This window comes from Coenobita brevimanus, chromosome 33, assembly GCF_032717465.1.
Source record: "Coenobita brevimanus isolate Jiangsu-jjx chromosome 33, ASM3271746v2, whole genome shotgun sequence".
In the NCBI taxonomy this organism is placed as follows: Eukaryota; Metazoa; Arthropoda; class Malacostraca; order Decapoda; family Coenobitidae; genus Coenobita; species Coenobita brevimanus.
Window position 1 is genome coordinate 40,195,901 of NC_136986.1, and position 19,881 is coordinate 40,215,781.

General features: G+C 44.9%; 2 protein-coding genes across 2 annotated transcripts; both read right to left on the bottom strand.

Annotated features, from left to right (window-relative positions):
• Positions 1-1,260: 1,260 nt before the first annotated feature.
• Positions 1,261-1,875, bottom strand: LOC145395869 (tyrosyl-DNA phosphodiesterase 1-like). Its single transcript, XM_080269393.1, has one exon. The coding sequence runs from the start codon at positions 1,873-1,875 to the stop codon at positions 1,261-1,263; it is 615 nt and encodes a 204-aa protein (XP_080125519.1).
• Positions 1,876-8,813: 6,938 nt separating this feature from the next.
• On the bottom strand, positions 8,814-19,290 carry LOC145395870 (tyrosyl-DNA phosphodiesterase 1-like). Its single transcript, XM_080269394.1, has 2 exons — positions 19,266-19,290; positions 8,814-9,460 (listed from the first exon to the last, which is right to left on the bottom strand). Exons 1-2 carry the CDS (start codon positions 19,288-19,290, stop codon positions 8,814-8,816), a joined length of 672 nt encoding a protein of 223 aa, XP_080125520.1.
• Positions 19,291-19,881: the final 591 nt, after the last annotated feature.

Below are 19,881 nucleotides of genomic sequence, written 5' to 3' on the forward strand. Positions count from 1 at the left end.
GAGAAAAAAGGAAAAAAGAAAATAACAATGGAATGTTGGGGAGAAATCAAAAATAAACACCTGGCTTCACTCAGTGAACAACGGTTTGTAGTGCAAAAACTATTTCACTGGTGTAACATCAATCACACTGTTGTTACTCTATATAGAAGACAGTGCTATTCACTTGCACTAAACTAGCAAGCAACTTAGTTAGTATTTGTTACATTAGACTTTAAAGTGGGAACAAAAACAAAGAGAGCTGGTAGGTAAATACACTCTCAGTTCACTACACCATTTACTAGTGAGAAAAGATAATCTGTTTGTTAGATATCGTTCTAACTGACCTTGATCTGCGGGAAAATAAACTATAATATGCCTGAGACCAGAAATAACGGCGGGAAAGGACAGGAATACGATGTGGAGGGTGGCGATATATGTAAACAAAGGAACACGCGAACGCTTTACACCTTTAACCCGCTCTAAAACTTTTACATGAAATCTATTTAAATACTTTACACGGGGGAAATATGTCTGCGACTCTTATACACTGATCTGTTCACTTTCAAACCGATCTTCACTCAAGCTTGTTGTTGAAACACTTGGATATGCAGAGCGCTGCTTTAATGCATGTGTATCCCAAGATGGCTGCACAATGATGATGATAGTAGTATAAATGGAAGAATTATATAGAGGAAAAATTCAAACATGATGATTGTGATTGATAATGATTATGGTGGTGATAGATGCAGAATTGTACCATACTAATAATGTGTTCAGATTGAAATAATTTGAAACTTTTTTTTTTTTTTTTTTTGACTCTGCGCATAGGTTTCACAGCCTGCTATCAAGGCCCAGCAGTCCTCCTATATACCATACACCTCTACATGTCACCACTTCGGCGATAACACCCACCATCCATATTGAATACATGCTAGGGCTGTCTCATACAGGACTGGTGTATTAGTATTAGCGGGGGTATTTTTACGACATGTCGGCGGGTCTTCTGGTAGATCAGTAAAGCCTGATTTAATAAAACTCAAATCCTTAAACTGCTCCCTGCCCCAGCAGGGATTTGAACCTGGGTGTGTTAGAATGGCAGGCCACCTCTACAGATTGAGCCACCGCCGGTTTACTGCATTTGGCTATTTTGTGTGGGATAAATTTACACATGCTGCTTTGGAGAAGTTGTGTGAGGTGGAGATGAAGTACTTTGCAGCAGTATCATCCCTGATGGGAGCATATGTCTTGATGTGTGGCATGTGACGAGTCAGCTTCTTTTTGTCACTTCGCCACGTGTGGTATAGACTGGCTCCACGTTTGGACACCATACTTTGCTTGTGAGAGAAACAGGCCACATCCTGCATGCCATCCTTCATTGCAACTCCTCGCATCATCTTCACTCAGGAAGATGATCTTAACCGGTCGGTCCATCCCTGGGGCCTGATCTAACCCCCAGAAACTTGCTGCCCACTCTCCCTTTAACCATGATTGTGCACTAGGCCCCAAACTCCCAATTGATGATATTTGGGCCACAATGGGTGAGGTTACATGAACAGAGTGCTGCTGTAAAAGACTCCCTACTTTCATATGGCCCCTCTTTTCACAATATTCGTCTGTGTGGTCCCCAGGGATGCTGCAAATGAGGGCAGCGCTGCACGCTGAGAAGTCATGGCTTCTTACGATTTCTGCCCATCTGGAGCAATTGCAGAACCGATAGGGGAGCAGGTAGTCTATGAGGTCCTGTTTAAAGTTGGTAACTGACTCCCCATCTGTCCTTGGTGCACCTTCCTCCAGGGCAGGAAACAGGGGCGAGATCCGAAAGCCGTTGATGAACTGGTTGGGCAAAAAGTTGGAAGTGTGGACGACGAGCCTCGGTCCTTCTTTGTAACGAAACATTGTGAGTTTAGTGTGGTGGGTCGTATATGTTACTCAGACGGACCTTAATTTCTGTGATGTGTGGATGGTCAGCCGGCTCGTATATCTTGCTCGTTAAACGTGTCGAATAAAGGACCATCAGTGAGAGGGGGAGGACTCCTGCAGCGCGGTACTCCTCAGTTAGGTAATCCATGTCGATGGTACGGGTGAACTGTGGCGACTCAGTCTCTGTCCTCATTGCTGAACTCAGGAAAGGTGATGCTTAGAGGGTCAACTTGTCTGCTGGAAACTTGGTTTATAAACAAACCAACTGGCTTACTGTCCCTCAGTCGTGCCACAAAGGTTGACTGGGCAGCTTGTGTCCTTGTGGAGGACTGTATTGGTTATTGCTGCTGGTTGAGGGCAGCTGCTGTGCAATTGCCACATCTCTCGTACTTGAAGTAGCAGGTTGTGGCAACAACTCTATTTAGAGTAACCCATAGGCGGAAGGAAGGGGAAAGAATGAAGGATAACCAGATAGAAGAGGAAGTGTAAAGTCATCCGTAGGCTGAAGGATGACGAAATAATGAAGGAAACAAAGACAGATGATGAAGGATAAAGGAAAGGAAAGGGTAGACACCCTTAGCAGGACTACCTCGAGTGAGTGGATGGTGAGCACCCTGAAGAGACTTGCCTATAAAAACACAAAACTCTGACCCACCTTATGTAAAAGGACTACCAGTTTAGCCTTGTTCTGGTGATGATGTTACCAATACTTATATGATCATAATCCAGTGGGGTGGTTTTGTCCAGGGGAGTCGTGTCATTCATCCTGTGCCTGTGCCCTGCTTCTGTCATCCCATTTATCTTGCGTCGGTGCCGAGAGTCACCATCGTGGGCTGCGGAGCCAGGGCAGTATTGCCAGGTGTTTTGTCAGTGGCAGGGTCAGCGTGCAGGGAGTGAATTTAGGCGCACCTCCCCATGCAGCATCCCTTGTGACATACAAAACGTATGGTTTTGTTCCAACTGGGTATGGGGTCAGTGGTACATCATATGGCAGCGGTAGTGTTGCCGGCTCTTCTGAGGATCCAAAGTTGAATGTATTGCTGCCAGTCAGTAATTTTGGTAGGAGCAGCACACCAACCTGATAACTGAGCATTGTAATTCTGGACCAACCAGATACCTCCCCCCCCCCTTCATGCTGCTTTGGAGAAGTTGTGTGAGGTGAAGATGAAGTACACTGCAGCATTATCATCCCTGATGGGAGCATATGTCTTGATGTATGGCATGTGACGAGTCAGCTTCTTTTTGTCACTTCGCCACGTGTGGTATAGACTGGCTCCACATTTGGACACCATACTTTGCTTGTGAGAGAAACAGGCCACACCCTGCATGCCATCCTTCAGTGCAACTCCTCGCATCATCTTCACTCAGGAAGATGATCTTAACCGGTCGGTCCATCCCTGGGGCCTGATCTAACCCCAGAAACTTGCTGCCCACTCTCCCTTTAACCATGATTGTGCACTAGGCCCCAAACTCCCAATTGATGATATTTGGGCCACAATGGGTGAGGTTACATGAACAGAGTGCTGCTGTAAAAGACTCCCTACTTTCATATGGCCCCTCTTTTCACAATCTTCGTCTGTGTGGTCCCAAGGGATGCTGCAAATGAGGGCAGCGCAGCACGCTGAAAAGTCATGGCTTCTTACGATTTCTGCCCATCTGGAGCAATTGCAGAACCGATGGGGGAGCAGGTAGTCTATGAGGTCCTGTTTAAAGTTGGTAACTGACTCCCCATCTGTCCTTAGTGCACCTTCCTCCAGGGCAGGAAACGGGGGCGAGATCCGAAAGCCGTTGATGAACTGGTTGGGCACAAAGTTGGGAGTGTGGACGACGAGCCTCAGTCCTTCTTTTTAACGAAACATTGTGAGTTTAGTGTGGTGGGTCGCATATGTTACTCAGACGGACCTTAATTTCTGTGATGTGTGGATGGTCAGCTGGCTCGTATGTCTTGCTCGTCAGACGTGTCGAATAAAGGACCATCAGTGAGAGGGGGAGGACTCCTGCAGCTGGTACTCCTCAGTCAGGTAATCCATGTCGACGGTATGGGTGAACTGTAGCGACTCAGTCTCTGTCCTCATTGCTGAACTCAGCAAGTCAGCAAAGGTGAGGCTTTGAGGGTCAGCTTGTCTGCTGGAAACTTGGTTTATAAACAAACCAACTGGCTCACTTTCCCTCAGTCGTGCCACAAAGGTTGACTGGGCAGCTTGTGTCCTTGTGGAGGACTGTATTGGTTATTGCTGCTGGTTGAGGACAGCTGCTGTGCAATTGCCACATCTCTCGTACTTGAAGTAGCAGGTTGTGGCAACAGCTCGGTTTAGAGTAACCCATAGGCGGAAGGAAGGGGAAAGAATGAAGGATAACCAGATAGAAGAGGAAGTGTAAAGTCATCCGTAGGCTGAAGGAAGACGAAATAATGAAGGAAACAAAGACAGATGATGAAGGATAAAGGAAAGGAAAGGGTAGACACCCTTAGCAGGACTACCTCGAGTGAGTGGATGATGAGCACCCTGAAGAGACTTGCCTATAAAAACACAAAACTCTGACCCACCTTATGTAAAAGGACTACCAGTTTAGCCTTGTTCTGGTGATGATGTTACCAATACTTATCTGATCATAATCCAGTGGGGTGGTTTTGTCCAGGGGAGTCGTGTCATTCATCCTGTGCCTGTGCCCTGCTTCTGTCATCCCATTTATCTTGCGTCGGTGCCGAGAGTCAACATCGTGGGCTGCGGAGCCAGGGCAGTATTACCAGGTGTTTTGTCAGTGGCAGGGTCAGCGTGCAGGGAGTGAATTTAGGCGCACCTCCCCATGTAGCATCCCTTGTGACATACAAAACGTATGGTTTTGTTCCAACTGGGTATGGGGTCAGTGGTACATCATATGGCAGCGGTAGTGTTGCCGGCTCTTCTGAGGATCCAAAGTTGAATGTATTGCTGCCCGTCAGTAATTTTGGTAGGAGCAGCACACCAACCTGATAACTGAGCATTGTAATTCTGGACCAACCAGATACCTCCCCCCCCCCCCCTTCATGCTGCTTTGGAGAAGTTGTGTGAGGTGAAGATGAAGTACTCTGCAGCATTATCATCCCTGATGGGAGCATATGTCTTGATGTGTGGCATGTGACGAGTCAGCTTCTTTTTGTCACTTCGCCACGTGTGGTATAGACTGGCTCCACATTTGGACACCATACTTTGCTTGTGAGAGAAACAGGCCACACCCTGCATGCCATCCTTCAGTGCAACTCCTCGCATCATCTTCACTCAGGAAGATGATCTTAACCGGTTGGTCCATCCCTGGGGCCTGATCTAACCCCCAGAAACTTGCTGCCCACTCTCCCTTTAACCATGATTGTGCACTAGGCCCCAAACTCCCAATTGATGATATTTGGGCCACAATGGGTGAGGTTACATGAACAGAGTGCTGCTGTAAAAGACTCCCTACTTTCATATGGCCCCTCTTTTCACAATCTTCGTCTGTGTGGTCCCAAGGGATGCTGCAAATGAGGGCAGCGCAGCACGCTGAAAAGTCATGGCTTCTTACGATTTCTGCCCATCTGGAGCAATTGCAGAACCGATGGGGGAGCAGGTAGTCTATGAGGTCCTGTTTAAAGTTGGTAACTGACTCCCCATCTGTCCTTAGTGCACCTTCCTCCAGGGCAGGAAACGGGGGTGAGATCCGAAAGCCGTTGATGAACTGGTTGGGCACAAAGTTGGGAGTGTGGACGACGAGCCTCAGTCCTTCTTTTTAACGAAACATTGTGAGTTTAGTGTGGTGGGTCGCATATGTTACTCAGACGGACCTTAATTTCTGTGATGTGTGGATGGTCAGCTGGCTCGTATGTCTTGCTCGTCAGACATGTCGAATAAAGGACCATCAGTGAGAGGGGGAGGACTCCTGCAGCGCGGTACTCCTCAGTCAGGTAATCCATGTCGACGGTATGGGTGAACTGTAGCGACTCAGTCTCTGTCCTCATTGCTGAACTCAGCAAGTCAGCAAAGGTGAGGCTTTGAGGGTCAGCTTGTCTGCTGGAAACTTGGTTTATAAACAAACCAACTGGCTCACTTTCCCTCAGTCGTGCCACAAAGGTTGACTGGGCAGCTTGTGTCCTTGTGGAGGACTGTATTGGTTATTGCTGCTGGTTGAGGGCAGCTGCTGTGCAATTGCCACATCTCTCGTACTTGAAGTAGCAGGTTGTGGCAACAGCTCGGTTTAGAGTAACCCATAGGCGGAAGGAAGGGGAAAGAATGAAGGATAACCAGATAGAAGAGGAAGTGTAAAGTCATCCGTAGGCTGAAGGAAGACGAAATAATGAAGGAAACAAAGACAGATGATGAAGGATAAAGGAAAGGAAAGGGTAGACACCCTTAGCAGGACTACCTCGAGTGAGTGGATGATGAGCACCCTGAAGAGACTTGCCTATAAAAACACAAAACTCTGACCCACCTTATGTAAAAGGACTACCAGTTTAGCCTTGTTCTGGTGATGATGTTACCAATACTTATCTGATCATAATCCAGTGGGGTGGTTTTGTCCAGGGGAGTCGTGTCATTCATCCTGTGCCTGTGCCCTGCTTCTGTCATCCCATTTATCTTGCGTCGGTGCCGAGAGTCAACATCGTGGGCTGCGGAGCCAGGGCAGTATTACCAGGTGTTTTGTCAGTGGCAGGGTCAGCGTGCAGGGAGTGAATTTAGGTGCACCTCCCCATGCAGCATCCCTTGTGACATACAAAACGTATGGTTTTGTTCCAACTGGGTATGGGGTCAGTGGTACATCATATGGCAGCGGTAGTGTTGCCGGCTCTTCTGAGGATCCAAACTTGAATGTATTGCTGCCCGTCAGTAATTTTGGTAGGAGCAGCACACCAACCTGATAACTGAGCATTGTAATTCTGGACCAACCAGATACCTCCCCCCCCCATGCCGCTTTGGAGAAGTTGTGTGAGGTGAAGATGAAGTACTCTGCAGCATTATCATCCCTGATGGGAGCATATGTCTTGATGTGTGGCATGTGACGAGTCAGCTTCTTTTTGTCACTTCGCCACGTGTGGTATAGACTGGCTCCACATTTGGACACCATACTTTGCTTGTGAGAGAAACAGGCCACACCCTGCATGCCATCCTTCAGTGCAACTCCTCGCATCATCTTCACTCAGGAAGATGATCTTAACCGGTCGGTCCATCTCTGGGGCCTGATCTAACCCCCAGAAACTTGCTGCCCACTCTCCCTTTAACCATGATTGTGCACTAGGCCCCAAACTCCCAATTGATGATATTTGGGCCACAATGGGTGAGGTTACATGAACAGAGTGCTGCTGTAAAAGACTCCCTACTTTCATATGGCCCCTCTTTTCACAATCTTCGTCGTGTGGTCCCAAGGGATGCTGCAAATGAGGGCAGCGCAGCACGCTGAAAAGTCATGGCTTCTTACGATTTCTGCCCATCTGGAGCAATTGCAGAACCGATGGGGGAGCAGGTAGTCTATGAGGTCCTGTTTAAAGTTGGTAACTGACTCCCCATCTGTCCTTAGTGCACCTTCCTCCAGGGCAGGAAACGGGGGCGAGATCCGAAAGCCGTTGATGAACTGGTTGGGCACAAAGTTGGGAGTGTGGACGACGAGCCTCAGTCCTTCTTTTTAACGAAACATTGTGAGTTTAGTGTGGTGGGTCGCATATGTTACTCAGACGGACCTTAATTTCTGTGATGTGTGGATGGTCAGCCGGCTCGTATGTCTTGCTCGTCAGACGTGTCGAATAAAGGACCATCAGTGAGAGGGGGAGGACTCCTGCAGCGCGGTACTCCTCAGTCAGGTAATCCATGTCGACGGTATGGGTGAACTGTAGCGACTCAGTCTCTGTCCTCATTGCTGAACTCAGCAAGTCAGCAAAGGTGAGGCTTTGAGGGTCAGCTTGTCTGCTGGAAACTTGGTTTATAAACAAACCAACTGGCTCACTGTCCCTCAGTCGTGCCACAAAGGTTGACTGGGCAGCTTGTGTCCTTGTGGAGGACTGTATTGGTTATTGCTGCTGGTTGAGGGCAGCTGCTGTGCAATTACCACATCTCTCGTACTTGAAGTAGCAGGTTGTGGCAACAGCTCGGTTTAGAGTAACCCATAGGCGGAAGGAAGGGGAAAGAATGAAGGATAACCAGATAGAAGAGGAAGTGTAAAGTCATCCGTAGGCTGAAGGATGACGAAATAATGAAGGAAACAAAGACAGATGATGAAGGATAAAGGAAAGGAAAGGGTAGACACCCTTAGCAGGACTACCTCGAGTGAGTGGATGGTGAGCACCCTGAAGAGACTTGCCTATAAAAACACAAAACTCTGACCCACCTTATGTAAAAGGACTACCAGTTTAGCCTTGTTCTGGTGATGATGTTACCAATACTTATATGATCATAATCCAGTGGGGTGGTTTTGTCCAGGGGAGTCGTGTCATTCATCCTGTGCCTGTGCCCTGCTTCTGTCATCCCATTTATCTTGTGTCGGTGCCGAGAGTCAACATCGTGGGCTGCGGAGCCAGGGCAGTATTACCAGGTGTTTTGTCAGTGGCAGGGTCAGCGTGCAGGGAGTGAATTTAGGTGCACCTCCCCATGCAGCATCCCTTGTGACATACAAAACGTATGGTTTTGTTCCAACTGGGTATGGGGTCAGTGGTACATCATATGGCAGCGGTAGTGTTGCCGGCTCTTCTGAGGATCCAAAGTTGAATGTATTGCTGCCCGTCAGTAATTTTGGTAGGAGCAGCACACCAACCTGATAACTGAGCATTGTAATTCTGGACCAACCAGATACCCCCCCCCCCCCATGCCGCTTTGGAGAAGTTGTGTGAGGTGAAGATGAAGTACTCTGCAGCATTATCATCCCTGATGGGAGCATATGTCTTGATGTGTGGCATGTGACGAGTCTGCTTCTTTTTGTCACTTCGCCACGTGTGGTATAGACTGGCTCCACATTTGGACACCATACTTTGCTTGTGAGAGAAACAGGCCACACCCTGCATGCCATCCTTCAGTGCAACTCCTCGCATCATCTTCACTCAGGAAGATGATCTTAACCGGTCGGTCCATCTCTGGGGCCTGATCTAACCCCCAGAAACTTGCTGCCCACTCTCCCTTTAACCATGATTGTGCACTAGGCCCCAAACTCCCAATTGATGATATTTGGGCCACAATGGGTGAGGTTACATGAACAGAGTGCTGCTGTAAAAGACTCCCTACTTTCATATGGCCCCTCTTTTCACAATCTTCGTCTGTGTGGTCCCAAGGGATGCTGCAAATGAGGGCAGCGCAGAACGCTGAGAAGTCATGGCTTCTTACGATTTCTGCCCATCTGGAGCAATTGCAGAACCGATAGGGGAGCAGGTAGTCTATGAGGTCCTGTTTAAAGTTGGTAACTGACTCCCCATCTGTCCTTAGTGCACCTTCCTCCAGGGCAGGAAACGGGGGCGAGATCCGAAAGCCGTTGATGAACTGGTTGGGCACAAAGTTGGGAGTGTGGACGACGAGCCTCAGTCCTTCTTTGTAACAAAACATTGTGAGGTTAGTGTGGTGGGTCGCATATGTTACTCAGACGGACCTTAATTTCTGTGATGTGTGGATGGTCAGCCGGCTCATATGTCTTGCTCGTCAAACGTGTCGAATAAAGGACCATCAGTGAGAGGGGGAGGACTCCTGCAGCTGGTACTCCTCAGTCATGTAATCGATGTCGAAGGTACGGGTGAACTGTGTTGACTCGGTGTCCCCATTGCTGAACTTGGCAAGTCAGCAAAGATGAGGCTTAAAGGGTCAGCTTGCCTGCTGGAAACTTGGTTTAAAAACAAACCAACTGGCTCACTGTGCCTCAGTTGTGCCACAAAGGTTGACTGGGCAGCTTGTGTGCTTGTGGAGGACTGTACTGGTTATTGCTGCTGGTTGAGGGCAGCTGCTATGCAATTGCCACATCTCTCGTACTTGAAGTGGAAGGTTGTGGCAACAGCTTCTTGGCAGATGATTCTTCTGGGTCCGGCTCTGCCTGTTTCCACTTTGTTGAGACTGGGATCACATTAGGGCTTTCTTCTTTTTTTTCCAGTGTGTCTTCTTGACATGACCCAAGCTGCCCATCATTATTATTATTATTTTTTTTTTTTTTTTTTTTTCGAATGAAGTACTTTATCTGTCTGTTAAATTTCATATGGGAAATTACCACAGATATTGCCAAGGCCAACTACAACATATAAGAAAATATTGATTCCGCCATTATTGTTTAATAATACCAGAGGAAACTACCAGGTTCCTCGGTCTATATGTAACAATTGTTTATAGTTTGAACCCAGTTTAGAAAAAAAAATTGACAAAAATAAACAGAGCTATGTACGCAGTGGGGAGTTGGGGTGGGAGGAGGAATGCTGTTGGATGTGGTTATAAGAAATGGTACCCCTCATGGGATGTTTAATGTTTTGTAATGTTAAGTAATGTTTTGTAATATATAAGTAATGTTTATAGTCAGATCTATATAATTAAAACTTCTGTCTATCTCTCTGTTGCCAAACGCCGTAATCCCGTAAGGGGTGACCACAAGAAAATCGCCTCCATGTCACCCTGTCCCCCGCCATTTCGCTGACTTCCCCACAGCCCACACACCCCTCTCTCATATACCTCTCCACTCCATCTCTCTATCTCATCCTTGGCCTCTCCCCCCCACCCTCCTCCTCAGTCACACTCGTTAGTTTCTCACTCTCAAACTTCTATGGAAAAAATATTAATCTGAAATGCATCCCTTATGTATATATATAAAGTTCTGATATTTTGGAAAGCACTCCTGGCCATTTAGAGAGGATGGCGAGTGAGAGATTAATGAGGAGAGTGTAAGTGAGGTGGAGTGGGGGGGGAGAGGGAGGGGGAGGTCGAGGATGAGTGATGGAGTGGAGAGCTATGAGAGAGAGGGTTGTGAGCTGGGAGGGCAGTGAAATGGTGGGGGACAGGGCAACATGGAGGTGATTTGTTTGTGGCCACCCCTTACAGGATTAAGACGTCTGACAATTGTTAAACAGACTCTGGCTTATAGAGAGGACAGACTAAGTGGATTATATAAATACGTTTGATATTGTTTACCACTTACATGTGCAGATGGGTTTTACAATCTATTTTCTGACATAGCTGCAGTTTCATTTTTTCGCGCCAGACAAGGAGAGGAGAGAGCAGAATTTACCCTACACGTCTGGAGCTACGAGGGGAAATAGATCGTAAATGTGAATCCCTCGTAAGATTTTAACCCTTGACCCCATGTGCCCTGTCAAGATTTAAAATGTTAGATTAAATTGAGATCACATTGAGCTACCCAAGTGCTTAAATTGAGTCACTTAAATAGGTGAAATTAAATCTAGTATGTTAAATAAATACAGCAGGTTAAAGCTAGTGTGTCAAATTGAGCAAGTTAAATTGAATAAGTTAAATCAGGTGAAATAAGGCCGCTATATCCCTGCATAAAACCTCCAGTATTTAGACTATGAGAGAGGGGGATGTGAGTTGGGAGCAGGGCAGTGAAATGGCGGGGGACAGGGCGACTTGGAGGCGATATGTTTGTGGCCACCCCAAACGGGATTGAGGCGTCTGGCAATAGATAGATAGATTTAGACTACAGTACTTTACATAAAAGAATCATAGTTTTTGGTTACTGATATCAGGGAAATTCAGTCTCGTTTCCCTCAGTACGTAAGTGTGGGTGATCCGATCTTCTGGCTTGGAGGGGGAAGGGGTCGAGGGTTGAAATTATGCGTAAACATCTCATGAGGTGTTAGCCCTTGTATAACTTTATTTATTTATTTTTTACTGCTGAGTGTATGGAGGGAGAGAGAGAGAAAGACAGAGAGAGAGAATCACTATCACAATCAATCATCATCCTGACCCTAATGGCAGTACAGGTGGGTCCTGTTATACAGTCATGTGCCGCATAATGTTCATTTGTTTTAACATCTGGGGATGCATAAGAACGGGATGTAGGGAGTGTATGCAGCCACAAAGCAGTGTTGCTGCATGATGGCCAGCCAGTACCCCAAAACAATTCAATTACTCTGCCCACTGTACGATATACATGTATAATCAATACAGATACACAGTAATACTTTTCATGTCTTAAATTTTCTTTTTTTTCCCAGCTTAAAAGCCATAAAAAATATAGCAACCAAAAAGCAGTAAAAAGCTTACTATTAAGCAGTATAAAGTTTACCGTATAACAGTGTCAACACCAAGTGCAGGCAGCCACATTCAGTCAGGTATTTTATAAGCTATGTATTAGTGTCATAATGTAGGCTTCTTATACTGTATTGTACTTAAAAGTAATATACAGTACAGTATATACCATATACCTGTATATATAGTACAGTCATCCCTTAACCCTTTAACCGTGGGTATTGTTTTGGTCTGACTGTCCTCTCCCGCAGGGGTTTCAGCCAAATGTAAACAAACATTTAAACCTTAATAACTCTGCACAGAATAAAGCTAGAGAAAAAAATAAGGTACCATTAGAAAGTACTAACCTTCAGCTTTCCATTGATGTAGGTTTCATGACTTTGTTGACTTTCACAGGACGGGCAGTGCCGTTAGAAGTGAGGGGTGTAAAATCACTATTTTTCGCTCACACACCATTACCTTCGCTCATACACCATTACCAAATGCCAACCTCATTCTGATAATAATACTATAAACACATATGAACACTGCACATACGATAAACACCCACTCTGGGTTCAATGAGGCAGGTAAAAGGCACTGTAATTACCCGCACTTCACCATAAACATATATGAACACTGCACATACGATAAACGCCCACTCTGTTCACTGAGGCAGGTAAAAGGCACTGTAATTGCCCGCACTTCACTGCCATATCAGCGGTGTTGTAATCACTATTTTTCGCTCACACACCATTACCAAATGTAACCTCATTCTAATAATAATACTATAAACATATATGAAGACTGCACATACGATAAACACCCACTCTGTGTTCACTAAGGCAGGTAAAAGGCACTGTAATTGCCTGCACTTCACTATCACATCAGCAGTGTTGTCACTCACACAGCTGGACAGATACTGATGCGTGTTTGGTCCGGGGTGGGGTGGGGGGCCCAGGGGGTGGGAGGTGGGGCCCCAGGGGGGGGAAGAGGGAGGTGGGGGTCGGCTGGAGTGAAAGAACTTAATAGCTACTCTCCCTTGAAACAATTGGCGTATGGAAAAAACGCGGGGTATTCAAAATATTCACAAACATTCGAGAATGACACCCGCGGTTTGGTCCAGTTTTTGCAACGTCATTCTGGAATGACACCAGCGGTTAAAGGGTTAACATCTGTGTTTTTAACATACATACATGGTTTTAAATATCTGCGGGTGGATATAACTTAAATATCCACAGGTGGATACAGTACCGGAGCTTGATTTACTAAAGCATTTTATCTAACTGAACTCTGCTGACACTGTTCACTGCATTGTAACATTATCCCAGGTACAGTTCATGGCTGTTTTAGTGATGGTATTATCCAGTGAATCATATATAACACTCTTCGTTTTGGCCACTTCATTGGTTTATGCCATTAATTCATCAGGGGAAAAGTAAGGACAGGCTGGGAATATTTTTCTTCCATTTACCCTAGATGGCCTGGTCTTAGCCGGTTTGCTGCCCCCCCCCCCTCATCTCCTACTGCTTGAGCTGGTCTAAACGGGTTTGCTGCCCTCCCCCCACCCTCTCTTAAGTAATACGAAGCAATACACACTCAAAACGCACTGAAATCATACCAGAGTGGCTGAAAGTGTTATACAGTATTTTGAATTACTGTAATAAAAGTGATTTAGTGATATTTTTGCGATAATCAGAGAAGTCATGATGCTAAGCACATTAGCTAGTAAACATTTTTGCAGTTGCAAACTGCAGCAGTGCTATGAAATGACTCATGACATTATATCAAAAGCTTTATAAAATTAAGTGGGAATAAATCATTCACAAAGTTTGAATAAGTTTATAATGATTTTCCTCACATCGTTACTGTTTCGCTAAAGTCTAATGTAAACACTGGAATATCGTAACTGAATATTGGGAGACTGGCTAGAAGTGTTTTATTTTTATTATTATTGCAGTTACTATGATAAGGTAATGTGACTGTAACCCTATTTTGTATGGAAAAAAATCTTGTGGTTTGGTGAAAATTTCCACCTCCCGGGGCTATTTCTTGCATCAGTCAAAACACACCTTGTATTCTTTCAAATCGTTCTCTGTGCTTGGAGTGCCTACGGACATGCAGTTTGTTTCAAATGATAGTTAAGGTTGACATTTGTCTGACAAAAATTTTAGCTCAAGATAAATGATAAGTGGGTTACAATGCAATTTTTTTCCAATTTCCTCACAGTGAGCGCAGTCATAACGTTGTTATCACAGCCACTGCAGCCAAAGGGTTAAGGGGGGTCCAGGGGTTTTTTTAAGGGGGGCAGTAGATATCCACGGATTTTTAACACATGGATGTCTGCTACCTAACCCCTGTGGATGTTAAGGGAGCACTGTACAACATACAGTACAGTGCGTAAGTTATGGTGGTTGCTTTATGTCCAGATCGCTGAACATCCTATTTTTCAGAATGTATCATGGACGCCAAGCAGCACATGGCTGTATAAGTAGGATATCCTAATGGAGGTCTGCTTGAATACTGGAAACTTGTATAATGGATTTGGGGAAAAGAAAAGTATTGCAGAAATTGTGTAACTTTCATTCATTCATTCATTGCCAGACGCCATGTATCCCAGACGGGGTGGCCAAGGGCTTAGAGTTAATTGTTTTACAGGGAGGGGCACTAATCCTCCACCAACCCCACTTGACACGTAGGGATGCCAACAGCATCTGGTGTTCCCAGGCGGTCACCCATCCAAGTACTAACCAGACCCAACGTTGCTTAATTGTGTAACTGATTTAGGAAAAAGAAAATTGAGAAATTTATGTAATGGAGTACATAGGGAAGAGGGGGATTAGGTTAACCCCCCCCCCATCCCGATGTTTTCTGGGCAGTGGTACGCCCCAGTCCCGAAATTTTTGGACCTTCCCCCCCCCTCCCCCAAACATCCGCTTTTGGTGAGAAACATTGAAAATTCATAGAGAAATCGCTCACCTGAGGTTTAAAATACTCGATCCAGGTAGGAGTACCTCCTTATCTTACAGGGTTTTATATCAGGCTGGCTGCAAAGAAAACGAGTTCTGTGGGAGGATAACTATTCCACACCACTCATAAACGGTATTTATTTATTTATTTGGTACAAATGTATATGTAGTACGAGAGTATATTGGTTTTCAAATGGTAATATAGGCATTATAAGCATTGTTTCACTCACTAAATCATCACCATTCCTGACCTTTTTTTGCCACATTACCTGATCATCATTTCTGACTGTTTCTTCCTCTAATGTTTGTCCTCCACATTGTTATCAATTGGGGAATCACTCTGGCCCTGAATTTCGTACCGTGGCATGACATGGCATTACTGGCCAGGTCACTGATAACAGGTGAATTGCTGAGAATAGGGCATGCAGCGGGGGGGAGGAGGTCATGCTGGGTAAGGCATTGTCCCTGCCTGGCATCTTGTAGAGGAAGGTGTCCCGTGTATACGTGCCAAAAATCACTCACAAAAATTGAAAATTGTGCAAATTAGGGACCTTGTAATGTTGCCGCGTTAATTTACGTCTCCGGGATATGAGTGCACATCATGTGAGGATGTGAATTCACGTCTCCGGGACGGGGCAGGTTAACTGACTATACGCACATCACCACATTTGAGTCTAAGTTGCCCATTCTTGTATAATCAGTTTCTCGAATAGCAAATGCTCGTATAACAGGACCCACCTGTGCTTGTAGCCCCAGATTCACCTTAACATGAACCTGGTGGACTGTGCTGAGGTTGCCCCCATCGACTATCCACTCTTGTCTTTTTGAAGGACAGGGATAGAGTTAAAGGTCTATGCACAGCCAAGCAACTCCACTGCTTGACTATATTTGCGCCACTGTGAAAAGGCAGTGCTCTCCAGCACCATCCTAATTCCCACAGAAAAAAAAAAAACAGCATGCTAAGTGAAATGGGCCACAAAATATTTACATAATTCTAGTATCAGTTGTCAGCCCTAAGAAAGGCACAAGCTGGCCAAAACCATTTCTTAATTTTATGCAACCATCATCACAATCTAAATTCCAGTTCCCACTAAAATGAAGTGTGGTAGAATCCAGAAACAAGGTGGGGAAAAAAAGGGGGGGATGGGAGTTCAGGGAAGCATAAAAAGTGAGAATAATCAACAGCATGCTCAGCAAAGTGGACCATATACTCATTCACATAACAAGTCTTCAGAATTCCAAGTTACAGTCAAAGAGTAAACTAGAAATTATCATATACAATGCCCAAAGATGTAGTAATAGCTTTCATTACAGTCGTACACATTCGGTCCAGTTAGATATATTATAGCGTTACCATATGATTGTATTTAGCTTTTGGTGAACTTTGAATTGGCCAGGTTATATACAGCCTTCATTACTAGATGTCTGTCCTAAGTTCAATATAATTGTCTGGCAGTAGCAAAAATAAAAGAAAGTACATCACTAGATGAAAGGAAACCTGCTCCAGTGGATTTACATTTCACTGTATTCTTGCTACGCTCAGATGATACTCAGCATGGGAGTCTCCTTTTTAACCCCTTAAACGTGGCCATGAACAGTCGAACCCCCCCGAGTGGCGGGGTTGTATCGCGGTCTGAGTACTTGTAGGAAAATATTAGCCAAAAATCAGAGATTAACCCTAGAACATTATACTTGGTATGGCAGATAGTACTTACATTCAGCTTTCTCCAGAGACAGGTGTTGAGCCTTCTTGCACTACCCAAGGACTTGTGGAGACTTGCAAAGTTGGGTAACCAAATCTTCACTTTCACACCTCCAGCAAACCGGTTTCCCCTCTACTACAGCCTCATTCTGTCACAGTAAACTTTATACTACAACATAAAGGTAGTTTGGAATCCGTATTTGTACAATGAGCACTGAAAATAAGGCTAAAATCAACGGAGCGTACGGCCAACATGCAGCGCGGCGGTCTTCCCGTCACTCAACAAACATTTCCATATTCACAGCTAAAAACATGTTTACTACATTATTTTCAATCATATTACTTCCCAAAAGATCACCGCGGCGCGCTTTTTATTCTGCCTTACGCCCGTCACTTTATTCTCGTTCCTGTCGGCTGCTCGCACTGACTCAGAAGAGCTAGAACTCGCCATAATGTTACTTTGAAAGCCTGCAGTAAACTGACGCTAAACAGGGGCAAACCGTGCGAAAAAAAGCTAGTGTTACAACTGGGGAAACAAGCGTTTCCTATTAGCATAAACTGCTTGTGAGAGGAGAGCGCAGATTTACAGTTCTGAGCACTCAGAACGCTGCCATGTACCACAGCCAGGCTGGCCGGGACGGGGGGGAAACGCGATACTTGGCAACAACGGAGGTCAGTAGTACAAAGGTAAAGTATGCTAATTGTAGCTAAAGGGTGGTGGTACTGATAGACAATACCAGCTGGAGCCTGCTTGCCCGCGGTTATTCAAAATTTACTAGAATCGCAAACGCGACGATCCGCCGTTATGTCCTTTTCGCCGAGCGTCGCAAACGCAACGATCCGCGTTTAAAGGGTTAATTATAGTGGTTACATACAGCATTCATTAACCATTCTTGTTACCTTCATACAATATTAATCATAGGAAACTAGGGGTATTGTTATGTGTAATTTGTTTGGTAGGAGAGAAACAAAATAGACTTCAAACTGGAAGGGTTACAAATAGCCTTTATTAACCCACACACTAGGAGAAACCTTTCAGAAGCTGAATAAAATCAGGAGACTGCAGGAATATACTGTTAAGACATCACTATGTTGAATGGGTTGAAATTGTGTAGGGCAATATCTCGGAATTTCTCATATTTTGTCCTTACACTTTCAGGGTATGCCTTTCCCAGTTATAGTAGTTAAAGAATGATTAAAACTTGATTGCACATTGTATTATGTAACATATCATCTCTGCTTCATTATAGTTGGTCCACCCTAACTTGGCAGAGATATTAGTCTTTTTCACTCTTATATCTATCTTAGTTGCAGAATAAAACTATACTGTGGCTCTGTATCCATGTCACAGCACTCTGCTGCTATACTCAGACCCGAATATGAAGTCCATTTGGATGGGGCCCACGTGGGGATTCCCCTCCCCACAGCACTGCCAAACCTATTTCTCTCTCTCTCTCTCTCTCTCTCTCTCTCTCATTGAATTGATTAAGTTTTTATATATGTTTTGCTCTCTTCTATATTTTGACTTTTTTTCCACACCACCTTTGAGGTAAAAGTCTAGCGTATTTTTTTCCACACCACCTTTGAGGTAAAAGTCTAGCGTGTGTGTGTGTTTTTTTTTTTTTTAAGGTTTCCCCAGTAGGCCTAAGTCCTCTCTCTGATCTTTAATCAGACAATTCATCATTTGAGCTTTCTGATATGTTGATTAACCCGCCCCATCACGATTTTTTTCTGGGTAGTGGTACGCCCCAGTCCCGACAGTTTTGGACCTTTTTTTTTTTTTTTTTTTTTTTTTTTTTTTTTTTTTTTTTCCCCCCTCCCAAATATCCGCTTTTGGTGAGAAACATCGAAAATTCATAGAGAAATCGCTCACCTGAGGTTTAAAATACTCGATCCAGGTAGGAGTACCTCCTTACCTTACAGGGTTTTCTATCAGGCTGGCTGCAAAGAAAACGAGTTCTATGGGAGGATAACTATTCCTCACCACTCATAAATGGTATTTATTTATTTATTTGGTACAAATGTATATGTAGTACGAGAGTATATTGGTTTTCAAATGGTAATATAGGCATTATAAGCATTGTTTCACTCACTAAATCATCACCATTCCTGACCTTTTTTTGCCACATTACCTGATCATCATTTCTGACTGTTTCTTCCTCTAATGTTTGTCCTCCACATTGTTATCGATTGGTGAATCACTCTGGCCCTGAATTTCGTACCGTGGCATGACATGGCTTTACTGGCCAGGTCACTGATAATAGGTGAATTGCTGAGAAGAGGTCATGCAGGGGGGGGGGAGGTCATGCTGGGTAAGGCAGTGTCCCTGCCTGGCATCTTGTAGAGGAAGGTGTCCCGTATATACGTGCCAAAAATCACTCACAAAAATTGAAAATTGTGCAAATTAGGGACCTTGCAATGTCCTTGCAATGTTGCCGCGTTAATTTACGTCTCCGGGATATGAGTGCACATCATGTGAGGATGTGAATTCACGTCTCCGGGACACGGCGGGTTAAGAATGAATCCACGAAATGGTCAACTGCTACGTCTTGCTGTGAATCTTGCAGTTGTTCAGCATGCCGCACTGCTTTCATCCAGTTATGAGGTGTGACATGATTCAGAGCTACTTTGGCAAGAAGTTGAAGATGAGCCATTTTGAAGGTGTTCGCCTTGGCTATATAGGTCTTCACTTGAGCCCAAATGAGCTCAGTAGGGTTGCATTGACAATGGTACAGTGGTAATCTAACGACCCGATGCCCTGCTTCTTCAGCAATTGTCAGTTGTATACTTTGTGCCCATATCGAACTTCTTGGCAAGTTCATACAGCTCATGTTTTAATAGATCGTCGCTGGGCTGTACTTCTTTATAAGCCAGTCCCTTATGTCCGATTTTCTCCAGGACGATTTTTTTTTTTTTTTTTCAAGTTGGACTGAATGATAGGAAGCGTTATCCATAACAGTTACAGAGTTTGGTGAAATGTTTGGTAGCAGTTGAATCTTGAACCAGTCTTCGAAAAGTGTTGAATTCATCTGATTATGGTAGTCCCCATCGCTTTTTGCTTGAAATATCAACTCAGCGTTGTTAACAAAGCCATTTCTCGTTCCAGCATGCACAATAATCAAACAACTTCCTTTTCCAGCTGGTTGCTGTATTCCAGTGGCTTGTGGGG

Excerpts from the sequence above, each read along its gene's own strand:
- LOC145395870 (XM_080269394.1), bottom strand. The coding sequence starts at position 19,290 with ATGCTGAACAACTGCAAGATTCACA. Across the intron at positions 9,461-19,265 it reads GAACAACTGCAAGATTCACA|TAACATATGCGACCCACCAC; the intron begins GCAAGACGTAGC and ends GGTCCGTCTGAG.
- LOC145395869 (XM_080269393.1), bottom strand. The coding sequence starts at position 1,875 with ATGTTTCGTTACAAAGAAGGACCGAGGCTCGTCGTCCACACTTCCAAC.